General features: G+C 45.1%; 1 protein-coding gene across 1 annotated transcript in view; it reads left to right on the top strand.

Moving 5' to 3' along the window:
- The window catches only part of YPEL2 (yippee-like 2 (Drosophila)), a 32,531-nt gene extending 8,252 nt beyond the window's left edge, over positions 1–24,279 (top strand). Inside the window, exons 5-7 of the mRNA XM_009323846.1 lie at positions 16,573–16,616; positions 17,406–17,514; positions 18,943–24,279. Coding sequence (XP_009322121.1) covers positions 16,573–16,616; positions 17,406–17,514; positions 18,943–19,032 — 243 coding nt within the window. The 3' untranslated portion in view covers positions 19,033–24,279. The remainder of the gene's footprint in view (positions 1–16,572; positions 16,617–17,405; positions 17,515–18,942) is intronic.
- The last annotated feature ends 1,985 nt before the right edge of the window (positions 24,280–26,264 follow it).

Genomic DNA, 26,264 nt, shown 5'->3' on the forward strand with positions numbered 1-26,264 from the left:
ATGTTGACACGGGAGGGAATGTATGAAAGCACAGTATGAGGCTATGTGTATTGAATCGTGGAACTATTAACTACAGCGTGCTGCGGTGCTTGTATCTGCTCGTTCTAAAAGTTCGTTGTAGACTGTGGTGTAAATTTGTAATGGTGTTGGGACTGCGTTGCTGGCGGAGCGCTAGCGGGTCATGCAACTTGAATGCAAAGGGTTTGGGATTTTAGGTTTTATTTCTCAGAGTTATAAACCTTAATAAGATACATTCTTTGTATAATTGAAAACCTTATAAAAGTAATTGTGCAATCATAATTTGTACAACTGGCTATTAAACTGAGAACAGAAGGGCAGTCCCTGCCTCAAGGGGTTTCCACTATGTGTAGAAACTTTCCCAGGCAAACTTAAATAGTCATGTTTTTATCTGTTTGAGTTAGGTTTTAAACATCTCCCTGAGGCCTTCTGCAGTTCTTTCATCGCAGCCTTATATTAGCATCTGAGAACTAGGCAGTGCAGTTGCCATGCTTGTTTTCCATATGAAAATGTGGCAAACGTAAGGAAGAAACAAGCGCCATGAGGATTGAAAAGCAAGTGGGAGATTTTGTCAAACCGGAGTGTTTCTCAGTCTGCAGTGTATCCCATCTTGAACCTGACTGTGTCACTTTAATCAAAACAGCCCAAATGACACCATCTTTGGAAACGTTCCCCAGAAAACAGGCTTTTATGTAACAGCAGGGTGTTGGTGATTTGGCTTGATGAAATTAATTCCTCTATTCCTTTTGCCCCAAGTTGTGCAGAGACCGCATGAGAGCTGTGCTGCTTTACATGCCGTGAGCTTTTAGCTCCTTTGGATACATACAAATTGCAGCATTGACTCATGCCGTTGGCTGAAACGCAAGCTGGAGCTGAATCCCAGTATTGTTCTGTGTCAGTCCATACTTTATTTCCTCTTCATCTCCAAGTTTCCCCTCTTAGCCCTTCAGCACCAGTGTTAACTTACTCTGACTTCAGAGTTTTGCCAGGAGCGGGTATCCGAAACTCTGACAAATATGCCTTGGCAGGGCAGTTTTTGCTTTCTTTTCTACTTAAGGAAAACCTTGTGCATTAAAATGGGTAGAAGGTTTCTCAGTAAGCCATTGCTATTTAAAGAAAATAATCGATGCCGAGGCTTTTAAGAAAATCCGAAGCTGTTACATGAAGCCAGTTACCAAAATGTTACCTGCCTACTTGGCCTTTTATCTTCTGCAGCCGGAGGGGGAAAGTGGTTTAGTATGTCTGATTTGTAATAAGATCTAAATTGTGGGTTGGACTGTCTGGCCAAGAAAGGTCTTATTGACTTAGGAAATACAAGGTGATCAGATAGATTGGGTGGAGTGAGTAACTAGTTTTCCTTTATATATTCCTTTGGTGTCTGGGTTAGCATGAGTGGAGGTTCTTGTTCCCTTGTAGCAATGCATCATTTAAAAATCTGTGCCAAATTTAGTACGTACTCTTGTTTCATTGCTTTTTCCAATGCCTAAGTGGACTGAGACTTTGGGAACTCAACTTTGCCCTGCAACAGATCCTGTGTGACCTTGAGTAAGTTACTTAATGTCTTTGTTCCTCCTTTCCCGTACAATTGAAATGCTGCTGTTTTGTCCAGTCTGCTTGGAAGATAAAGCTTTGGAGCAGGTACTGTCTGCTCTTATGAATTAGTACAGTGTGTCCTAATCCTCTTTGGCTTTACTGTAAAAACAAATATACCATGCCAGGTGACTGTAGTTAAAAAGCATATTTCAGTGCCTTCTAATTGCCAAAAAATAAGTGAAAGATACTTGTTACATTTAGCCTTCCCAGGCATAACATCCCATGGTTGTTAGAATGTTTAAGAAAAACATATATTCAATGATCAGTGGTGGCAAAACCTCTCCAGGAAGGAGATGGAGGGGCTTTTCTTGAGAAATGTGCCTTCTGCATCATTTTCTAGCGGGGCCTGGGGGAACAGCTAACATTAATAGACATTCAACAGTGTAAATAGCATCTTTTCTCTTTCTCGAAGTGGCAGACGTGACGCTGGTTTCTACCTACTCTGTGCTATTCAAACTCTTTGTCAGCCTTTTCTGTTTGAATTCATATATACCTGGTGTCCAGTAAAAAAGGATGGGAACAAAAGCAGAAGGATACAGACCAAACACAGCCACGTTACTGTCTTGGTTGCTGACTTTTTTTTGCTATGTGAGCAGTAATTCAGCAGAAATGTCCCTGATTATGGAAATATGTAAGGAATGTCTTGTGGGCATCCTGCAGTTTCTTTTTTTTCATTAATTACTGTGATCCAACTGCTAAACATTATGCAGTGATGTATCCTCTGAAGTTAGCCTAAGGCTTGCAGAGGAAGTTTAATGTTTTCCTTTGATGTCTGCACGGGGACCCTTACTGAAAATGAATGTGAAAGCCTTCAACACAAAACGCTGCAGCTCCTCCAGCATAGAGAATTTAGAAAAAACAGAGAACTTGTGTGTGCCTGACTTTCTCAATTGGGGTTGGATTGTTAGCTAGGGAACACTTAGAAGCTCTCTTCTCTATCTTCTTCGACAGGAGTTGCAAGGTTTATAAGGAAACCTCACTCCCAAACATTGTGGCCTAGCTGCTTCCCTGGCTAGCAGACTGCTGGAGCCTGAGCTTGTTGGTACAACAGCCTCTTAGTGAGCTTTATGGCATTGAAGCATCAAACTTTGCTCCATGTTGCAACTGGGGGATCTTAAAAGGATTTGAAACTTTGGTGCCAGCTTTCAGATAAGTTGTAGATGAATTCAGCTATTTCGAAGCATTTGATGCACCATGTATAGGTGACGTAAGCAGCAGTTGTTGGGCTTTTGGCGTTTTTCTTTTTTTCTTCTTTCTTTCTTAGTATGTGGGAAAGGCAGTGCTTCGCTTCTCCTGAACCAGCCGGTGTTTGTATGTCAGTTTGCCTTGAAGACATGAAGTTATTTGCTGGATGGGGGGAGCATGCACACAAGCTAAAAGAATAATCCTAAAATTACAATGTGGTTGTTTCAAAACTTTAATCTAATGGAAAAAGAAAGAGGCATTTAGTAAGTGTCCAAGATTACTCAAGTGAAAATCCTGCGTTTCCATCATAGGAAAAAACTTTGTGGGGTGAGGCGAATATTCCCTTTCATGGGTAAAGTTCTTACCATTTTTCATTACATGGGGTTTCTTCTTGCTTTAAAAGTAGATCTTGTTTCTCCCCAAATATGAATTTAAGTTCACAGCTTCATGATAATGAACTCTTAAGGCCAGGAGGAGCTTTCACATCATCATATCTGACCTCCTCTAGATCATGGGCCAGCAGATTTCATCATGATTGCAGCATGTCTTTCAGAAAAAGCATTTAGCCTTGATTTGAAGATTTCAAGAGGGAAAATTCACTGCTCCCCTTGGTCATTTTTTCCAGTGGTTAATCATCCTTACTGTGAAAAATCTGAGACACTGAATTTAGATTTGTTTGGCTTGTGCTTCCCTTCATTGGCCATTATTTTCTTTCTTTTGCTAATGAAATAGATCTATAGTACCTACTATTTCTCCCTATAAAAGGTTGTGGTATACAGTAACCAAGGTGACTCTTGATCACTTTTTTGATGGGCTGAACAGATTCATCTTTGTCATGGTGCAATATTATTTTTTCCAGTTCTGTATAATTTTTGAGGTTCTTTTCTACATCTTTAGCATTTCAGCATTTTTTTAGGAATGGAAACAGGACCGGTCTCATTGTTCCAGCCTCAGTCTCAGCAGTAACATCTTTACAGTGTACACATTTCATAATTGTATTAGCCTGGCTCAGCACCGCACAGTAAGCTTCTGTTCATTTATTTGCTGTTAGCTCTTTATGCACCAGATTTATCAATTTTATGCATGTTTCTAGAAGCTGCCCAGTAGCTTTTGGATCCTGCTTTTCAGCTCTTGTTCCTTAATGAATTGTCACTTTCAAGTGTTATTCAGAGCTTGCTCTTATTGCAAGTATTGTTAGAGTTCAAGCTTAAGTGATGAACAGCAAAGCAGTTCTGTGAGAAGTCCTTAAGAGTTTTTTAGCTTCCCATTTCACTGCTGTGAACTTGTGGTGAGGTATCTTGTAGTTCTTGGCTTCCATGAAATTTATGAGGGGACTTCTGTTCTCAGTAGAACAATGTGTCATCAAAGTTGTTTTCCTTCAGCATCTTGACCAGGAGATTGAGCATTGACTGGGCAGAGATGAACTCTTGCAATCACACTCATCCCCAGGACACCTTTAATAGACAGATTGGTGTTTGCTGTCCTTGCTGTTGCTGGCAGCAGGGAGGAGGGGAGTGGGTCTTGAAGGCCGTCATTTGAGTACCTCTCATCAGCTCTAAGCCTTTATTTGAGAGGGAATAAACAAACAGAAATGCCCTTTGCAGGAAAAAGTCAGGATATGAAATCCGAGCTGTGTAATGAGTATTTGTAATACCTATTCCATAGTACAGCTACCTAAATTAGATCTTTCTGTCCTGTGTAATTGCTTTCTCTGGGGCTTACTCTACAAGTTACTGTGCTCCCTCAGTTCCTACTGTCTGTAATGGGATCTGAAGACAGTCAGGATCAGGCCTCTTATTTCATCAGGATGTGGTTGTTTAATAGAAAAAGCCCAAGGTAATTTGTACCTCCTTGCATAATTGTGTTTATACAGCAATTAATTGCTATGTGATTTTAAAATATTTCATTCTGTTCCAAAAAGGAAGGAAAAAGGTAATAATTCAAAACTGTTTAGAATTCCCTGTCAGTGAGGAGGGACAGGGTAAAAATGAATTTTTCTGATCCATCACTTTCTTTGTGGACATAACCCTCCTTTCGTCTGCTGCTTCCTCTGCCTTAGAATTGATGATCTGGGCATAAATGAAATATTGTTCCCATTTATTATCCAGGGAACTGCCAGGGATGAAGGACAGTGAATCACCAGGGTTTTTGCTGCAACTGCTGCAAATCCTGAACAACTGGAGCACAGAATTGGTCAGGTCTGAGCCTTCCTGGGTTCGCTGGGTGTTTCAGTTGTTGGACCTTGCAGTTGGAAGAGGAGGAAATGCCAGCAGGCTCGATGGCTTGCTGATGGGGTGAACTGCCCTATGAACTTCCCATGCAGGTGTGTACTTTTAACCTGATTTATAGTTGTAAGAACGAGCCCAGGAAAAACGCAGATATGAGTCTCTCAACTCTGAGACCTCTGGTTTAATCTGTAATTTAGTCACATGCACATAAGTGTGGGGGCCACGTGCAGGGGGGCTTTTTCACCTACTGCCTTTTGGGGAGCAGACCCTGGCTTCTCAGGAGGAGTCTCTTGTGATACTTTCTGTTGCAGTCTCACTTTGTAGTAGCAGGAAATGCTATCGGAGGGCTTCACTTTTGTTTTAGGGGAGCTGTTATGTCTGCCAGCAAGAAGCAAATCTCTCTGGGAGTCTGGCCTCTCCTGGAGAAGGGGCCTCGGTGTCTGTCTGTTGGCGGTGTTCGGCCTGACAGTTTTTCTCAGCCAGCAGAACTGAAACGGGCAAGGATTGAAGCTTGAGCGCACAAGGAAATTCCACCCAGAGTCCCTTGTCTTAAAATACTCAGTGTGTTTGCTTGTAAATCACAACTGTCAGAATAAGTAGCAGTAACAAAGGCAGAAACTGAGACTGTCTTTGCCTGAAACCTGGAATTTGAAGATTTCCAGTGATCTCTCTCAGCAGTGATTGCCACGGAAGGGATGAGTTAAAATCAGATTAAGCTTAGCTGCTTATGGAGTATCTCAAGTATGAACACTGCGATTCTAGCCCAGCTCTGAGAGGGGAGGCTGGGGAGAAATGCAGGCATGGGTACACACGTTTTATGCTTCAAATCTGTAGGCTAGGCCTGTCCTGCGCTCTGGCATGGCTGAGAGACCTCGGTGTCAGGGGACCTGTCCTCTGGTGCACACGTTTTTGTTCAGTTTTCATGGAGGGCACATCCACAGTAATAAAATTAATTTCAGTACCACAATGCTTGTTTTATAGTGGAGACAAACATTCAGAATTTAGGCCACAGACTGAACAAAGATAACGTTTGATGAACCTTGTCAGCAGTAAGGTGTACATACGGTGGCTTCATCTCACTGCAGTGGATCTTATCCAGGGGCAGAGAAGAGCTGCTGCCCTGGACAGATCTGCTTTTGCTGAAAAGCAAGTCTGCTCTCATTGTCAGCATTGGTGCTATTGTGAGCTTAGCAGCTGTATTAGTGGAATACAGTGTTCCACTGATAGATGGACAGTTGCTATTGTGCTGCTAATTAAATAACTTGTTGCATTAGCAGTTTCCATCTTCCATCCCAGTTCTGTCTTCTGTTCATCTCTAAAACCCATGCAGTAGCAATAATTAATGTGGAAAGAAAGGGCTTTACCCTGCCCCTTGCTACTCCTTTCTAAAATGACTTGATTGTTGGATGTTGGATGCTTTGAGCTGGCATCAACCTACAGGAAGACAGCAGCACTCAAAAATGGGGGAAAAGCCCCACAGCTGCTGCTGTAGCAATTGCAGATTCACCAGAATAAAATGCATTTTTCATCCCTCTGCATCCAGAAAGGCGCCAGTGGGCTCTGTTTTCATCTCCTGTAGTTTTTCACAGTAAATAACAAAGTGCTTCTCTCCATATTGTCCTTCTACATACCAAAATGTAAAGGCTTACGTTTGACGGATCTCACTGATGACTGAAGTGCTAGAGATGCCAAACTCATCTCAACTCCCTTGAACTTCCTGCAGATCAGGGAATGCTGGTGTCTGTTGGGAATGAGGCCATGGAGGTGGAGGATCAGGGTTAACCAGCAGTATGGCCTGAGGCCCAGCATGAAGACCTGGAAGATGCAGATCTTCGTTTCCTTCTCCTATCCCCTGTCATCTAGGTCACACAGTGAATGTGGATCTTACCATCTCCTTTCAGGCACTGCATGTAGGAGATGGCCTGCTCTTCTGCAGGGCTTATGGCAGCGCTCCTGGGAGGAGCTCGGTGCACTTCATACGAATAAACATCACTTCTGCCAGCAGGCATGCCTTGGTAGTTTTCCTTGGTTTAATGTTGGGTAAATGTCAGCCTTCTGTTGCAAGTGGTCCTTTACTTGTTGTCAAGCAGGAATTAACCTGTGGTCTTTCTGTGCACGTATAAATTTGTGGCTTCCTCTCTTTAATCCAGTGCTGCTTCTGTGGGCTGGCTTGGCTTATCATTTGGGGTGCTTTATGTGGAGAATGAAGCAGATCTCTAAGACATGTCCCTACCCTTTCTCCCCACTCTATCTTTCTGTGGGTTTATAAATGCTCCTTAGGCAATGCACTTGCTCTTATTTTTGCCTGATTAAGCAGTCTGGTGTCAATACATATGTAGTTCCAGAAGTTGGTGGAGATCTTTAGAAAAGCCTAGATCGCTTTTAACTCTTATCTCCCCCTAAAACGAGAGGTCGGTTTCCCATGAGATAGAGGAGAGTTTTACCTGCGCTGTACATCTGTATTATACAGCACTTTGTTCCCTGGCAGCAAGAGGCAGGGGAAGGACTGGGGATGAAGTGTGTACCCCACAAGAAGAAAACTGGACCTCCTCAAAGAACTCGATGCTCAATTCCCTTCCTATCTGCAAGGCCTCTGGTAGATCTTGAATCCTTGATCTGAAGTGAGGGCACGTGGCAGCCATCCGTCCTTGCAGAAGCTGTGCTGCCCTTCTTCCTCGCGTCCGCCCAGTGCTGTGTTAATGCAGGAATGGATTTTCCTTTGGCAGAGGGAAGCCAAACGGGAGAGGAAGGGAGAGGTCGCTCCCTGATGCAGTGCCCATGCTCCCTGCTCTCATGGGGCTGCAGGGCTCTTAGTCACACACATCTATCCCCTCCTGCTTGGGCTGCAGTGAAGAGGGGGCTCTGTCTCCTGCAGTATTTACTTTTAAAAGCAATTACTCTGATACTGCATCTGCTTTGTTTCCCGCAGTATTTCCATTCTTTTTCATCTTAAAGTCAAGTTTTGAAGCACAGCAGCAACCAGAGATCATCAAAATCACAATATTGTGAAGTTTTATAGAAGTAATAAATTTGGTGGGTTTTTTATTTGCCTTCAGTTGTTTGTGCCTTTAGCATTCACATTTTGAAATTTTGCTTTGAAGTCTGTGGGCTAGAACCACATTTAAAAATAACTAAGAGCAGAGTCTGGGAGCCCAGGGCTTTAATAAGGAGGCTGAATAGCACAGGACCCACGATAACACGATGAGACTTAAGTGTTGCATTTGCACTGAGTCAGAGCCTGGAGGGGAGCCTGCCAGGCATGTTGGAGGGAGAAGGGGACAGAGCAGTTTGCAACTACTTTCTGAATTTTGACGTGCTTTACAAAGCTTTGCTCAGGCTTTAGCTTAGCAGAGTGGTGGCTTAAATTGTGTTAGAAATCTTTGCACTTGAGGAAAAACAAAAACCTCAATTTTAGACAATTTGTATTTCCCTAAATACTGATCTTCATTAATTGCAGAGCCTCCAAAGAGATCCCTCCTCTGCAATTGCAGTATAAAATTTCCCTTTGAAAGAACTCTCTTGTTCTCCCCTCTGGTGATAATGGACAGTCGTACTGACACACGAATTAATAACTGGGAATTTGCTCCTGGATCCTGACCCATTTAAATCAGTTTGTACAGCCTATTTGCCTGGGAGCAACACAGCCCCATTGGAGCATTGGTGACACCTTCATGTTGTGCTGACGTGTGTTCGAGAACCGCTCCAATGAACAGGACAGAGCAGCGTTTCATGGCTCACTTCTGATGGGATCAGGCATCTGTACGGTCCTGCTTGTTTTCCATCTTCCTGAGCAGCGTTGATGTTACGGAGATAACGCTGCAGAGTGTGCGCCAAATATCATCTTGTGGTTCAAGATACTTTTTCCTTAGCATTTTTGGGAGTCTTGTGAACAGTACTGGTTTTTCTTAGTTTCAACTCCTAGAAACATGAAAAGATGAGAGAATCTCACTTAAAAAAACAAACAAAAACAAAAAATCTGTTTTAAGTTCTTTAAAAAAAAAAAAAAAAAGAATTCACCTACTACTTAAATTTGCCTGAATTTTGAGCCAGGATGAGTATTTTAAGGATCAGGAGGGGAGAGGCTGGCATGTTGCACTGGAACACTTGGATTTCAGAGCACAGCAGAGTCTGTGATGTGAAAGCTGCGTGCATGCGAAAGGGCTCTTGAAGGTCTGAAGATGGCTTCAGCTGGCGGTGACAGCTAACTTCTTTCAACCTCTTCGGAAAGTCTGCCCTTCAGTCTCTTCTGGTTGTGGCACAGAGGGTAGAGAACTTAGACCCAGCTCACGCAGCGTTGCTTCTGCAACGTGAAACAGTTCCAAGGGGTGAGGTTCTCCTCTCGCACACAAAGCAGGAATCGATGCTTCCCCCCCAAAAGTGGGATATAGCAGAAGCATGAGGTTCTTCAGTCACTGATAATTTGCTCCATTAAATTGACCTTTTCCCTGACAGCAGCATCATACAGCCTTTTCCAAGCAGCAGAGAACTTATTTCACGGGAGGCGGAGGTGGTGCCAGCAGGATAGCCTGCTGGTATTTTTGCGGGTGTGTGTTGAGACCTTTTGCACTGTCAGGCTGCAGTCTCTCCCCACATATCCTGTGCGGTGAAAGTGCTGAGTTGATTCCTGTTAGGACAAAAGGCTCTTATCAGAAACACATCTGGCCCTGCTTGTGTCGGGTGTGGAGGGAATGAGGGGGTTGAATGAACACCTGCTGCTGCCAGGAGGCAGAATAAAAAATTGTAATAACACCTCCCATCAGAATAAAAAATAATACGTAGTAGTATCTTTCCAGTCTGTGCACCTTCCTTCTCACAGACTACATAACCTGAGACATAAGCACGGTGTAAAACTGCTCGGATGTAGCTGTTCCTAGGGTGAAACATGGCAGACTCATAGTTACTCACTGTGTAATCACACAGCAATGTAAACTGCTGGGGAATAAGGCCGTGCTGAATTAATTGAATTACTTCAGAGATGAGTTTGGTCCACTAATTCCATATCGACTTTCGGCTTTAAATAGCATTAAGGACCCATGTTAAAACTCAATTAAAACTCAGGAACACAGTTTGAACAGGGTAAGGTCACATCTGTGAATGAGGTGGAATAATGTAACTGGTTCCCTTGACGTGGGTCTGCATCTCGCATAATCGGAGCAAATTTGAATCTCAGTTTAATCTGATCATTGACTGCCCCTTCTGTGAGGAAGAACAAGGTGGAATTAACGAACCCTGAGGAGGTCTCTGTAGTCTGTGCGGATACAGGGACCAAGTAATTGAACTCATGCTCCCTTGGGAAATACTTGAATATGATGCAAGTAGATGGTTGAAATGGCTCACACCGTCTAGTGCAGCCCCCAGAATCTGCAGCAGGTATTTTCGTAGTTAAATTCTCCCAACTTTCTTTCCACTGTGCAGTGACTCACAAGTAATCTCCTCTTAGAGGCATTGTGCACCTAGTGCTGTTACCAGGCATAGTGGTTCCTCTAAACACATTGCAGGACCTATCTTTTTAATCAAATCATTATTGCCATAATTAATAGGGTTTGAAAGGTGCCATTAAGGCAGAGCTTTCTGTGTGGTGTTGGTTGTTAGTTGGGATAGCAGCTGATAGGAATTGGGATTAAGTGCTAGAGGGAGCAGGAGGAGTGTGAGGAGCACCTGTGTTTTGGAGCATATCTTTATACACAAACTTGTGTGCACTCCAGTTGGAATGACATCATGCTTTGGTCATACTTAAAAGTCTCCTCTCCCTGTGCAGATTGTATAGGGCATGGTGGTGTTGGGTTGACGGTTGGACTCGATGATCTTAGAGGTCTCTTCCAACCTTAATGTTTCTATGATTCTATTTTACTATTTTATGAGAACATCTCATCCTTACATGTTTAAGGGTTGAATCAGCAGCAAGAATAGATAAATCTTACAGTCAGTGTTGTGCAAATGACTGTAGTAACTTAAAAACAAAAGTTGTACGTGTAGGTGGGAAATAAGTGGTAACAGAGCTATCTCTGAATAGATCGTTGGATGAATTTTTCTCCCACAGACTTCAGTGCCTCTTAAACCCGGGAGTTCGTAATACTGTTTCTCTTACTCACTGAATTGCTCTGTCCCAGTGGGGATACCACAAGCACAGAAAACATGACCTTTTTTGAAGAGTCCGAATGGCTGTGCTCATTTGGCTTCTCCTGATGCTACCATTTCGCATTGCCTAGGACATGCCGACTGCCATTGATCTCTGGCGGTGGCTTCGGGCCCTCCATTCCTGTTTGCATCCTTGCAGTGAGAATTATTTGTAGCTTTCAAGAGCGTAGCATGGAGGGGCACGCTCTGTTCCTTTTTCCCCTTGTACCTCTTTGGGACCAGTTGCCTTTTCGTTTTTGTTTTATTGGTTTCTTAAAAGGCTGCCAGCTGGATATAGGTAAGTGGGGGTTTTCTCTGCTGCAGCCTACAGAGAAGAAGCATCAGTATATAGCCATTTAGTCCTGGCAACTGCTTCCTGTTTTTCCAGATGATTCCAGCCAGGTCTTTTTGTGTTTAGCCTATTGTCAAATGCCATCACAAAGGCTTGGGGTATTAATCCCATCGTCTGTTCAGTGTGTGGAACTGCTGAGTGGGCTGTGCAGTGAATGAGAAGCTGTAGGTGCTAGGGAAAAGGGGTATGGTGTGTAGGCGTGTTTGGAGCACATTCAGAATTCGTGCCTTTCCCTAGCTGTACTTATTGAATGTAAAAATTTCCTTCTGTGTCTCTAGTGGTCACCAGTAACGAGAAGGTGCAAGTGCGAAGGTCTGATGGTGGTGGGAAAGCAGGTGGAACGTGAAACAGGCTGGAGTGATGGAGGGGCGTAGCCCTTCTCTGCGTCTGTGGTTGTCTGCATGCTGTTGCTCCACTGAAGAAGGCTCCAAAAGAGTCATGCATCTTGCTCAGAGCAAACAGAATGGTAGATTCAGCACTTCAGATTGAGGCCAGAATGTAACAAATGGACTACACCAAACTGACAGCTCCCAAGGTCATGGGTGTTGAATATATAAGGATTCAGCTTTGAGTCTTGCAGCCTGAGTCCATCTCTAGCGAACAGAACGTGTCTGCCACAGAGGAGCTGGCACTTCTTAGATGCTGGCTGCGTGTTACACTTCCTTCTGCGGCAGATCTGGTTTAACAGCGTCTGTGAAACCCAAACTCCCTATCCTGCAGACTGTCTCTCACTAGAGCTGCAGTTCTGCACTGTGGTTCTTCGCCAGCAAATTTAGTTTGAGAACTTCCCACTCTGGATGACTTGTGTCTGCCTCCATACTGTGATTGTTAAGTAGTTTGTGTGATTGCCCTTTGAACTGGATCTATGATATGGTACAAGGAGAAAAAACTGTTTCCCTCAAACCCATCAACCCCCCACCAAGTATTTGTTCTTAAAAATAATGATTTCACAGATCTAGTTTAGAATCAGCACAGCTGAGGGGGCCATAATGAGTGTCTGTAAATTGGGTGGTAGGAACTTCTTAAACCAAAGCAGCTGCCAAAGGCATCTTAACATGGAGCTTCTGCTGTAACGAGAGACAGCTTGGCAGGCGAGGATCTGCAGCCAAATAGCTGACTCCAGGCTTGTGGTTTCCCACCTGGGTACTCAAATCAGCACTCCTTAGGCCCTGCAAGCTTTTAGATGCCTCCATGCTGAGTGGAGCACCAAGGAGTGGGGAAGGTTTTTGAACGTGAGTAGTCAGGAGGAGAAAGGTGTTGTGTATTGCACATCTCAGAAGCCTGTATTGTTTTTTAGAGGGCTCGGGCAGGATGGGGAGGGAGAGCTTTGTTGCTGGCATATACAGATGTGTTTCCAGCCAGACATTGAGCGTTAGCAGTGCAGAGAAAAATATGTGATTGGGCTTTCAGTGGGAAACAACAGCAAAAAAATCCTTTCCATTTCTTCCAGCTGGAAAGTGATGCCAGGAGCTGTTGTTTTAGAGAATAAGAAGTCTGGATTTATAAGCGTGTGTGAGATACACCTTGGAACATGGATCAAGAAAATCTACATAGAGAAAATGCATAGCATAGAAAGTAGGTCTTACTGCTGACTGTCACTGTTCAGGGAAAATCAAGCGTGTTGTGGAAATCTCTTTGTTTCCTAAATAAAACAAAAAATGAAGAAAGAAAAGAACATCTGTTTGTGTATAAATAGATGTGTTTCTTTCTGATTTCATAGTGCCCATTACAGTATGTGCCAATTTTTCTGGAGTGCCAGAAGGGAAGGAACATCTCCAGAAAAGGTTGAGGTTACAACACCCAGATAAAACCTGCCTGTGCTACCTTTATAAAGATGAAGTCAGCTTAGTCTTGCAGAGAGCAAATGCACTGGTGAACTTGAGGAAGTTGCCAGACCTTTCTCGCTTCTTTTTATACGATTCGCCAAATCGTTAGCTAGCTGGAGGGTGACTATTAAGACAGGCAGCAGCACTGAAAGCTAAGCAGTGGTATGTTGAAAAGTTCTGCTTGGGCAGGAGATAATTAATGTGATTTTTTTTTTTTTTTTGCAGTGACTGCCTTAGATACCCTAAAGCACTGGCTTGAGCTGGAAGGAAGGGCACCTCTGAAAGGATGCTGCTGTCCCCTGGGAGTGGGCTGGAATAGTGTCCAGCGAGCCCCGAACACAAAGCCGATGGGTTTGGTTTTGTTGTTTATTAAAGACAGGCCTTTGTACAGCAGTAACGGAAAATCCTATTTCTGTACCAATAAAAACTTTGCTCCCATGGTTGCTGTTATTGGCAAGCTTAGTCACTTTGGTGTTTATGGAAAAGTATTTACTGGGAAAGACTGGATGGTTAGCAAGCTTCATCTGCTTTTATTTTGTTTTGATGGCCCACATGTTGCTGTGGGACCTTCTGTTTCATCCCTGTACCCCATCCACAGTCCATCCTTCCAGGCTGGTATCCCTCTTCTGCAGCGTGGACAGCCAATGCCCCTGCTGTTTGCTGTAGCAAGGCTTGAAATTGCCTGGGTCTGGCTTGGACTCTTCTTTTTGGCCTGTGGGGGCATCAGCTTTGTGTCGGATCCTACTTTACCACACAGGACGCTGAAACAATGCAGTGTGTGTTTTACAGCAGTCAGGCTAGACCTAGTTGGCATGTGGGGTATCAGCCAGCTGATAATAATAAAGAACTTGAGTGCTGCAGAAGGATTAAAAGAAGCTTCTCTAATAAATGCAATTACACAAACGTGCTTGAGCTATGTGTCCTATTTAATTCTTGCCCAAGAAAAGAGGCATTCCCCAGGGCACTGCTTTTGTCTGAGTGAGAGAGATATCCAAGTGCCTCAGGCGTCCTCTCTGAATCCAGAGTGGCTCTTCTGTGCCCTGGGTGGCAACTAATATTGGGCTTCAGATTCCTCTGAAGAACAGTTAATTCCTCCAGGACTGTCTCAATTCTTTTGCCAGGCAGTGGCTTTATAGCTGCCAGAGTCCTCGCTGCCATCCAGACCTCACAGGCAGCTTTCATTGCTGGATGTGGCTCCCTGCCTGCATGCCCCATGGCATTGTGTTTGCCCACAGAGGTGCCTCTGCTCTGTGGTTAAGGAGCCTTTTGCGTACGTTCTTGCAATTGGGGATCTTCCAGTGAGGCTTTGCTACTTCTGGAGAATACCTTGACACCAAGAAGGGCACCAGGCTAAGCACCATGACAGGCTGTACTTGTTCTTTTGTCAGGGCAGTTTTAAATCACACCTTTAATGTTTTGTTCTCTCTTGCTGGTGAGTGAATTTTCCGGTTCTGCCTTTCATGTGAACAGGACTCATGATGGAGAGAACATCTTACAGGCTGTTAGAGAGCTGCTTGCCGTTAACCCAGGCAGCACCCGAGAAATACTCGCTGGAGCTAATGCGTTGGTACCCCAGCTCTGGGAAGTAGGACCGTTAGCTGGAAACATGCAGCAGCCTCCCCGGTGCGGAGGAGGCAGGAGGCAGTTGATTAGTGCAGATGTGCGTGGGTGTAAGAAACGCGGTCCAGATCCATCCACAGGCTTGCTGGTTGTCGGGCGTAGCTTTGACTTTGCTTTTCTGTGAGGCAGCAGTTGGGCAGGCGTAGGGGTGCATCCCTAGGGCTGGACTGATGGAAGGGGACAACCTGAGAAGGGCAGGGACCTCCTTTATGTGACACAGGGAGAGCACGTTTGTGCTGCCCCAGGGTCGGGTCACTTAACAAATGGCCAGTGTTGGTGGGCCAAGGATGTTAAACCTTGAATGTCTCTCTTCTCTCAAAGCTCTGTCTCCCCGCTTTTAAGGGTATTTAGTCTGACATCACTGCTCGTCTGTAGAAGCTGAGGTTTTAACAAAACCAGTAAATATTCCAAGGTTCCTGGTAAGGTGCAAGGTAAAGGATTAAATGGTCCAGAAAAGCTGCTCTTTGACTTTCCCAGCTCCTTGCCCCTCAGTGCATACATTCCCTTAGGTATCTCATAAGGTAACTTGTCTGCAGAGAGCAACTGTGCTCTTGCTCATAGGCACCATATGTTTAATTCAGTGTGTGCTTGTCAAAGTACATTAAAAATGCAGGTAGCACTTGCTACGTGTGAGCCAGCTCTTGTAAGCGAGGCACCGCCACAGGGTAATGTTACAGACTTGACACAAATGGAGCCTGCTGGCTCTTGGAAGTGTCCCGGCTACCTGGAGTGTCCTGCTGGGCTGGCGTTGCCTTCGAAACACGTGCTGTAAGATCCCAAGGAAACGTGGGGCAGGGAGGATGTGCCACAACTGGTGATTATCTGGTGTGGTTTTGCTGCTATGTGGTTCTCTCTTGTCCACGTTCATCTCTATCCAGTTGTATCTCGTTCTGTGTTTAGATCCAGTCCTGAAGATCTCCCTGGCATCGGTGGGAATATGAAGGCTTGCAGACACCTCAGCAAGGTTAAGGTCTTTTGTAAAATCACTAGACTAGAGGTTGTATTTGTGTGCACAGCACCTTGCACAAACAGGTCCTAATTTCTCAGTTTGGTTCAGCATCCATCTGTGCAGTCTTCCTAAGGGGAATTCACGTCCCGTCAAGTGCAACAGCGGTGTTTCAAAACTCTGGCAGTGGAACGGGAAGCCTCCGTGAGCACCTTGTTTTTAGAAAAGAGACTCAAATCAATATTCGGCAGCAAGGCTGCATTAAGTAAGGTTGAGGCAGTAGTGTGAAATTCATAAACAGAACTGAAAGGGCGAAGGTAGACATTGCTGGGATATGAGAGGGAAAACAACTCTTGAAAAGCACATTGGGCTTGTACGGCACTGGGGATGCTGGTAATACCAGGTGAAGTGCCCAGTGGGCTGCCGGTGCGCCCTGTGGAACGGGCAGGCATTAGAGCTGGAGGCAGCTGCTCCCTTCCCGTCGGCAGGCCAAGACCTCTGTTCATCAGTGCTCATCTCCTCCTGACATTTCACTTTGTGCTCTTTCCATCTCGAAGACTGTAACGATGTGTGTTTCTCAGGCCCTGGCTGACAGTTGCTGTAACTACCGTTAATGCTGAGGGCAGGTCCTGGTTTAGCCTTATTTCTATCGACCAGCCAACTGAATTTTGTTTTCTTGCCTTTCAGTCCTTTCAAGGAAGCCAAGGACGAGCGTACCTCTTCAATTCAGTGTGAGTATAACTTCGTACGTGTCACCTCTGCATCTCTTAGGACAGATTTAAGAAAACCCTCATGAAGAAGAAAACAAAAGGATAGTCTTCCTTTAGAAAACCTCTGCCTAAGAGTTGGGAGCTTGCTGAAGATGGTTGGAGAAAGAGGCAGGAAATAACACTGATTCACATTTGATTTTATGTTGAGGTTTCAGATAAGCAGCTAGGAAAAGGTGGTTTTTTCATCATTGAGATTGAGAAATAAGAGCTAACGGATGAGTCATTCTCTTCTCAGAGAATGTAGTTAGACCAGAGTCAAAGTTTCGTAAATGTAGAGAATAAATGATATCTAAATACGAACTCACTTTTTAGACCTAGCATAAAAATTAAGTATAATTTTCCCAATAACTGAAAATAGTTTTGGTGAGATCACTGCTGGGATGTCTTTCAGAAGAACTGCTGATTTCAGTTACATTTTTCAAGTTTCCATTTGGGAAAGTAAGAGTACCATTTTATCAATTTGAAAATGAAAATCATTCTCAAATGCATAATTAGTGCAATTTACTAGAATGCTATTAATCTTCTGTTCAAAGCTCTATAGAATTTTTAGTTGAATAAAAATTCTGTTTTACCTTTTCATTCTGTTTGGGAACTGCAAGAGATCGTTGTTTCGGGCCCAGCTGCGGTGCTCGGTATCCTGAACCTCCTGCTTACGTTTTCAAATACTGCAATAAAATTGCTGTCAGCTTCATTGTAGCATCTTGCTGTGGAAAGACATACTAATAGGGAGCATCTCTCCTTTTTCCCCAGAGTTAATGTGGGCTGTGGCCCTGCAGAGGAGCGGGTGTTATTAACAGGATTACATGCGGTTGCAGATATTTACTGTGAAAACTGCAAAACCACACTGGGTTGGAAATACGTGAGTATCGGTACCGTTTGTTTTTCCTGTGGACGTCTTTGTTCCAGCCCTTTCTGAAGGCATGTGTATGGTAATGTGGTCTGGTGGAAGGACCGTTAACTTGGGAACCAGAAATGCGGGTTCTGGTCTTTTTTCCTTTCTGCGTTTCCATTTTCCCTTCTGTCTTGCGCTTGTTGCATCCTTTCAGAGCAGGAGCTCTTTGTGGCTGATGTATTTTTTACTGAAAATTTACACCGTGGGCCTGATTTTGGTGGGTGTCCCTTAGTGATACTTAACATAAATGAGGATAACTTCAATCAGTCTTGTGGTTCATATTGTCTTTTTTCCCAGACGATGTCAGAATAATAGAATGATCCATATGTTGTTAATCCTGTGTCCTTCCCACTGGAAATGCTATTGAACATGAGTTTATCTGTTTGCTGCCTCTTGCTCTTCATAAATTCAATTACCTTCAAATAAAGGCTTATGCTACATCCTAATTTCTGCTTCAGGAGGCACGCAGCGTACTTGTTTGTCAAAACATTTTGACCAGTGTCTAAACAAAACATATACTGTATCTGTGACCTCTGGACAGAAATATTTGTTAATAAATCAGTTGAAAGGCTATAAAAGTAAAGCATCAAAAATTGATGCGGTAGGAATTCATGCAGAGACACAGCATGGATCTCACAAATGGAGAAGGACACTAAGTACATAAATTGAGTTTATTGTAAAAACAAAATACAAAATTCCGTAAACATAGCAGTAAGCCCAAGCCTCTCCAGCAATAGAATTGCATTATTTCACATGCATTGCATGCACGCAAACAGCACACCCGAGCAGAGCTGCACCGCTTTTGAGGATGCAGCCTCAGTAACGGGAGTCCCTCCTGGTCAGGGATCCCATAGATGTCCTTACTTCTTCAGTTCTGCAGTGTTGAAGCACTGTGTGTTTCTGTGGCTGCAAGCAGGCGGCTGTGTGGAGTGGGTCCTTCTCGTCCCTCGGTGTCCGTTCGCTCCATTTCCACATGAAGTTTACCATAATCCATCTCGTTCCCGATGGCAGTGCTTTTACAGCACGTTTCATCAGAGGACCTCTGCATTCTGTAACAAACACTAATAAATTCTCAGACCACCCTAGAGAGAGGTGGATTTTATCACCGATGATTCCTAAAGCGTAGTTCGAGGAGCAGTTGCCGTTGGCCTACAGAAAGCTGCACGTTTACATGGTGCCGATTGTTCTTTTTTCCCAGCCTGTAAAGACAGCTAGAAGCAGGATTTAAGATTCTTCCAATGTAATTTTCCTGAAAGCCAACAGGAGGACCTGCAGTTTGACTGTTCTACTCTGTAGGCAAGGCTAAGACTTGTACCAGCGTTCCCGGATCTGATCTGTAACTGCGACTTTACCTTCAGATATCGTCTTGATTGCATTCTTTCTCCTTTTTTTTAGGAACACGCTTTTGAAAGCAGCCAGAAGTATAAAGAAGGCAAATACATCATTGAACTAGCTCACATGATCAAGGATAATGGCTGGGATTGAATGGGAAGAGCCCAGCCCTACCAGCGTGTAAGAGAATGCCATCCAACCGAACATTATATCCAAGAGTGAGAGAGTGACTGAACGCTTGGTTCCATGCATTTAGAGGCTCTGCAATTTGGGAGCATCTTCACACCCTTCTCCATCTTTATTGGTGACTGGCCTCTAAATTTCTGTCTCTCTGTCTCTTTGCTTTGTATCTGTTTGTGAGTTGACCCTGGCTGCTTCTCTCTCTGTTCTGGCGTTGGCTAAGAGAATGCACCGAATGCCCGACAGCCATTCCATGTTGACGAATGTTTAAGTACAAACTGAAGTTGGCTCTGTGGTGGCATTTTATCAGAAGGTCTCGGTGCGGGAGGAAGACCTGAGTTTTGGGCAGGAGAAGGTGATAGGGGGTGGGGAGTGGGCCCGAAGGGAAGTCATCAGAAGTTGAAACTGTACTTCTCCTTTAAGTCCTGGTTAACCAAGGCTTGAAACTATCTACTTGTCTAAATGGACAGAAAAATACCTCACGGCTGCGTTCTCTCCGAATCGTAAAACCGCTGCTCCATCGGTGGAGCTTCAGTCTAAGCTGGCTGAGCACCAGTTCCCCCCGCAAGCTAATCGCAATTCTGTGTTTTGTTTGCCATTTATGAACTTCTTGTTTGGGGGGGAGGACCTGAAGGCTGGAGAGATTCCCTGCCTCTCCTTTTTCTCGCTGTTTCAGGGTAGGTAGGCCAAACTTCCCAACAGAGCACAGCTGTGGGGAGTGTCCTCACAGCTGGAGAAACCAAATCCTGACTCTTGAGCCCTTCAGAGAGGAGGAGAAAACCACTTAAGGCACAAGGGGGCTGGAGCTGCAGCTTAGAAGATATGACGGGGGGTGGGGGGGGGAGGCATGTGCTAGGCAAGAAAGAGGAAATAACATAGAGGAGGATGGGGACAAACTTAGTAATGCAGGGTACCCCCTGATTTCCCGGCCTCCACTGAGCATCCTTGGGGGTCTTTTACCAGTCCTTCACAAGTGCGAGTAGGAAAATGCTGTTAGGGAATCTTTTTCTTAAATCCCAGCCCCCAGCCATCAGCTCCGCTCTTGGAGCCTGGCAGAGAAATGGTGTGAGAGTGGGGAGAGGAGGGAGCTGAGGAGCCTGGCGGTTGTAGCAGTATTGCACAGGTGGATATTTCAAGCCATGAGGTATCCTCCCCAAAACCTTCCCCCCTTTTCCCACTCCCAGAAGCCTGTTGCAGGCACGGGGGGATTGGGAAAGAAAAAAAGAAATTAAACAACTTCCCCCTACCCCTGAAATTGTCTATGCCTTGGAGTTCCATGGGGTGGGGTAGATATGGGCATCATAACTGCAAGGGACAAGTCCTTCCCATTTTAATTTTTTCATTTTAATTAGTGTGGACCTTCCCAAGGTGGTTGGTGGGGAAGGGGTATCATGTGTGAGAGGGGAGCTGCGTTAGACATAAATGACAATGTGAAGTTTGCTCTGCAACAGTCCAGCCAGTATCTGGTGCATAACTCAAGACTATTTAACCGAATTAGTTTTATCTCTCTGAGTGAATTTTCTTTTCGTTTGTGGAATTCTTTCAAGTAGGTTAATCCATTGGGGGAAATCTTTCTTAATCCAGAAGGAAAGAGTATTGTGCAGGGGTTTGTACCTCCTTATGAAACTGAAGCTTTGGAGCTGTAATCCGTTGTCGCTTGCCCCCAGCCCCAGGAGACTCTCAGTTAGCTGTGGGGATCGGGACGGAGGGCTGGTGGTGAGAAAGCAATTTGCTGTTAAATGAAGGGGATGTGAGCAGAGATGCTATTTATGGCTCAGGGTGGAACTTAAGTGTTGGGTCCTTGGGCTGAAACCCCGACCTGATGGCTCATCTAAGCAAAGGCTGTTTTTCCTCTTGAGCCACTATTCTTTACAGCCTTGGAGAGAGAAGTGAGATGGAGGCTGGCCGCGGCTCCTGCAATGGATGGAGTTGGCTCGGTTTGTGGCTGGCCTGTTAGGAAGCGGCTTTCTGCTGTGGCTGTGTAACAGTTGCTTCAGCTTTAGTTTCCGATCATCTCTGCTTCCATCATCCACATTCCCTTCAGTGGTAAAAATCTAGTGGAGATCAAAAATTCTGCAGTACCTGCTATCTTGTTGACTTTGGCACCAACCTGGTCCCATTTTCCTGTCCTTTGGTTGGTGATCCATGACAATTTATTGGGTTTCAACTAGTGGGAAGTAATGTGCATTCTTTGAAGAGCTCTTCAGGTCTCCCCAGATACGTAGCCTTTAAAGGGGTCTGGTTGGAACTGGGAGAAGTAAGGGATAACCCCAGATCACTAATATGAGGTTGAGAAAAAGAGCACACGGGCTTACGGTTTTATGTTGGTATCTAGAGTGATTGCCTATAAAAAAAATTATATAAAAGGTAGGCCTGTCTAGAGGACTGCTCTGAGAAATAAGAACAGTTACTACAGAGAGCTACCAGATGTAAATGTTTTTATCCATATATTTGGGACAAGAAAGGATGATGATCCATCAGATCGGGCTGGTTTTAACTGTTCACAGGGGTTACGCTTTTAATGGCAACCACTCTAAGCTTGAATACGGCAAGATCTTAATCTGGTTTTAATTGGTTTTGTCCCATCAGCATCCACAGAGTCACACTTGCTGAGAATCTGGCCTCAAGCCTCGATAGGAAGAAAGTATGTGTGCCTGTAAACGTCCCCAACACCCAGAGAATTATCTATAGAGTGACTTTAATACACTGTATAGGGAGATAAGGAAAAACGGGCTTGTGAGGCTCATTGCCATTTGTTCTCTGCTATGTGTCCATTAAATATGAAGTACTTCTTAGTCTGCTGCTAACTCATCTGTGACTTGCTGTATTAAGACACATGACAGTACTGGGAGCTGGTGACCAGACAGGATGATCAGATCTGTATGCTAGTGGCTACCACAATCAGCGCAGGCTACATTGATGGCTCGTAGAGTGATATATTCGGAGCATAACCAAAGAACCTCATTCTCTGCATCCCTCTGGCCGTGTGAGTGGACTGCAGCCAGTTCGTTAGCGACTGGGGTGAGCAAGGTGGGATGTTGTTTCTGAGCTGGAGGTGTGGCCCACGGAAGCTGCCTCCTTGGGCAGGCAGTGCCTGAACGCAGAGCACCGAGTGCCCGTGGCGCTGCTTTCCGTGGGTGACATCCTCGAGAAAACACGAACAGCAGCGAGTTTTGCTCTTTTTATGTGGCAGCCTCGTCTCTGGCAAGCTGCGTGCACCCTTGAGTTTACATCGCCGCCGTCTACCCCAAAGCTCAGACTTGAGTAAGTTTTAAATTGTTTTGCTCTGGTGGATTATCTGGTGTGAAATCCTGATCCCTGTAATAAATATTCAGATGATAATATATACAAAGCAGAAAAAAACCATTATCTTGTGAAATATACTTTTGTAAATAATATTTAATTTTTTTAAAAAAATAATATATTTGGTGCTGTTTTCTCAGAGCCCCTCCCTGAGAGCACTTTTTTGTTGTTTATAAATGATACTGATCCTTCTGTATTTGTTGGAAAATATGTTTAAAGGGAAACAAAAATCATAATATACGTTGTCCTCTTAAGTCGATCCATTTTTCCTCTGGACGTGGCAGGAGAGGGGAGTCACTCCTGCTTCCATCCGGCAGAATTTGTCTCCAGCACAGGCGGTGGCCGGGTTACGGACAGCAGCCCGCGGTCCGGGCAGGTACTGGTCTGTGGGACGGGAGGTAGCTCCAGGCACTCGGGCAGTGCTCCGGTGTCTGGAGTTAGGTGCTGAAACACCTTCACGCGGTGCCGGAGGTCCCGTCCGGCAGCCTGAGCCCCGTGTCAGCTCACGCTCCCACGGTGAGTCCCACCAAAGCCGGTGGGGCTCTGTCTGGGCACGACTTTTCCTGAGGAGATCTGGTTTGTAGCATCCGGGCCTGAAATTTTCTCTTGCACCAGTATTGGCTGGAGTGAAGTAGATATCGAGACTTAGAAATCAGGATTGAATATAAGCTGCAACCTCTGAATCGCTGTTTCCAGTTGCTTGGGGGCAGCAGGGGTGGAGGATTATAGGATTTCTAATTAGTCATTGTTTTTAAACTAAAACATAAGTCTTTGGACATGGATCCTGGTTTTCTTTGGGGGTTTTTTTGTTGTTGTTTGTTGTTGGTTTGTTTGGTTTTTAAACCAGGCTGCTACATGACAAATTAGAGTAAAAGTTTACCTCTCTGGCAGTAAAGTTAATTTTCTTTTGTTTTCCTTTGTGTCTTTAACCTCCCCCCTTCTACCCCTTCTTCATTCTTAATTCATTGGGTCTCTTGTTTATCCCAAAGCGGACCAACAGCACAAACCACTGGACTGTGTTGCTGAGCAAGGAGCTGTTTTCAGTGCTGAATAACTGTTGCACGCTCTTTAATTCTCTGTTTTTGGTGCACACGATTTAAAAATCCACAGGAAAAAAACCCCTACGAATGAAATCTGTTGTCCTTGTGATGATCAAGTGAGAATTTTCTCTGTATGCATTTTTCTAACTGGTACGTGAGAGTGTGTTAATCATGCATTTCACTGCACTTCCTTGTTTGGGGAGGAGCATCGTGCTTCCGTGTGAACCAGTTCTTGGATGAAGAGATGACACCCAAACACCCGGCTGGGTAAACAGATTGGCGAGAACCAGAGCTCAGCTCAGTGGGAAGGAGCTCTTCTCACCAGGTGAGAGGCCTCAGAAATTAAATGCTCAGAAACAATGACGTTAGACATAGATTCTGCAGAATCCTGTTTAAAAAGAATAAGCAGAAGAGGGGAAACAAAATCATCTTGAATTCAGAAAAAAAATGAACATATTTAAATGCAAGCAGAATGGCATTGTGTAAGGTACAACCACAAATAAGCTATTCTCATAGTTACGAACTGTATGTATCCTTTGTTTTGTTTTTCATAAGGAAATGGGAATGCTTTCCCTGCTGACAAAACTAAAGGACAATATTTCCAATACCAGCCTGTCTATTGATGCTCTTGTGTTTACAAATTGTGTATACTTTTATTTCTTCGATCTTATTTTAATTTTATTTTTTGGCATATTCTTTCAGGTCATTTGCTTCAGTAATAAATGCAATTGTTTGTTTTCCAATAATTGGTTTTCACCTTTTCATGTATTTGTACATTGTATATAGTTCTTCAGTATTAGAGGGAGGCGTATTGTTTGTCATATTTACAATATGTGTTGGTGCTCATTTGAGAAAATAAAATTTTCAAGTACTAAAACTGCCGGTCCGTGTTTCTGTTTTCATCTCCTGTACCGCGTGCAAATTGGAGGCAGCAAAATTTGGTTCTTCAACAAATGTTACGTTTAGCTTGAAAGCAGTCAGATTATCCTCTTTTCTGATAGCTGCCGGTCCGGAGCAGGCGCCTGGTGCGCACTTGAATCACTTCAGCACGTAGAGACTGTGGTCACGGGCGAGGATCCCCTCGGGCAGAGCAAAAGGATGATCCGTAGCCCCTGAAGCCTGCGAGGTAGTACAAGAGGAAACCCCAGATGGACCAGGAGACGGTGCTGACGCCTGGCGCCATCGTACCATACCCGAGTGCCTTTCCCTAAACCAGAGCAGCGAGGGAAGCGCATACTTTGTTTTGTGAGGAATTACACGACTTTAAGGTATTTTTCAAGCAGCAACAATAACAAGAAACCCATGAAATAAACCCCCCTAGTTCTCGTTAAATCGTTCCCCGTGGATGAAGGGTTTTGTCAGCACCGTTACATAGCAGTGCCTACAACAGCAGAATGGTCACGAAATTCCCAGTGGCCAGAAAACCACCCCGGGGTTTTTACGTTTTGCTCGTTGGTAGAATTCACTGCGTAGCTCCGCGTCTTGTAACGTCGTATTGTGGTGACTGTAGGAGATGCCTGTTACTCGCAGTTGAACCAAAGCATCGGTAAAGCCGTCTGGCGTGTTTGGGTATTTGCAAGTCAAACGTCCGTTTCAGAAGTTCAGCAAACGAGATTTCCCTGGGTTCGACCCACACTAGGCCTGAAGCAAAGAAAATCCGTGCGTGGGAAGCAGAGCTTGCGCTTCGGAAGGAAAGAGGGGACAGAGGGGCCATCCTTCAATATTAAAATACAGAGCAATTCCTTTGAATTGTCCATGTCGGATAGGCGCTGTTGACGTTTTTACGAATCATTTTTGCTAGCTGCAGCTGCGGCCTGCCACCACTCATCTCCTCTGGTGGCGTTCAGAGAATTGCTTCTCTGCTCCCAGGTGAGCGGGGTACGAGGGAGCTGATTCCCAGTGCATTCAGCTCGAAAATCCGTTTGAGACTGCGGTCGGATTGAAAGCAGCACTTTATTTGAGGTGATTTTGGATGAGCTGATGCAATCCCTCTTCATCCCACTGCTGAAGACGGCTGGGACCTGTCCCCATGCCCTGTGCCAGTGCCCGGCAGTTCACCGTGCCGCCGCACGCCGGCTGAGCGCCCTTAATTCCCCACGTGTCTGAAAAAGCAACTTAACCCTCTTTGGAGTGGGACCTGATTGCGCCAGCTGCTAAATGCCCTGAACTCCAAGCGTAGCTCAGGCGTAGCAAGAAAAGCTGCAGCTGAGAGGTCGGAGGCGAGGAGGAGCCGGGGGGGGGTGTGGGAGGCGGGTAAGGAGCCAAGGAAGATGCGACTGCGAACCGGCGTCCCGTGCGTGCCCGTGGCGTGGGCAAACAGGTTCAGCTGATGGGACGGTTGATACCATTAATTGCTTGCCCAACGGGCTCAAGGTAATTTGAGTTCTTGGTTTCATGAAAACCTTAATTTGCTGTCATTGGCGCCGCGCCTGCGTGTGACGTGCTGGGTGTGTGCTCTGGAGGCTGATGGGAGGATGAGACGTGCGCTGCCTCCGCCCTGCGCGGCAGGCAGATCTCGGGGATGACGACATCTCCAAAAAATGGGAGGCAGGTTCCTTCGGGCATGCCGCGGTGCCTGGAGATGAGCGCGGTCTGGTGCGGGGCGGCTCTTCGCCGCTGGGCTGTTACTGGGCTTGTTCCTGCGAAGCCCTGAAGCTGCTGTGCACGAACGGCCGCTGCCGGGTCGCTCAGAAAGCCCAAGGGTTTTAACTCTCTTTCCATCTCGTGTTGTCAAGACAAGCAATGACTCCATTGCAAGGACAGCTAACCAAGCGCCCGCGTCCCGTGGCCACGCACGCGTGCACAAGAAGAGGGATTTGGTTTCCGCTGCAGTCAGCTGTTCCCGATGGGGCGAGGACACGG

Source organism: Pygoscelis adeliae, unplaced genomic scaffold (assembly GCF_000699105.1).
Source record: "Pygoscelis adeliae isolate BGI_AS28 unplaced genomic scaffold, ASM69910v1 Scaffold290, whole genome shotgun sequence".
NCBI lineage: Eukaryota > Metazoa > Chordata > Aves > Sphenisciformes > Spheniscidae > Pygoscelis > Pygoscelis adeliae.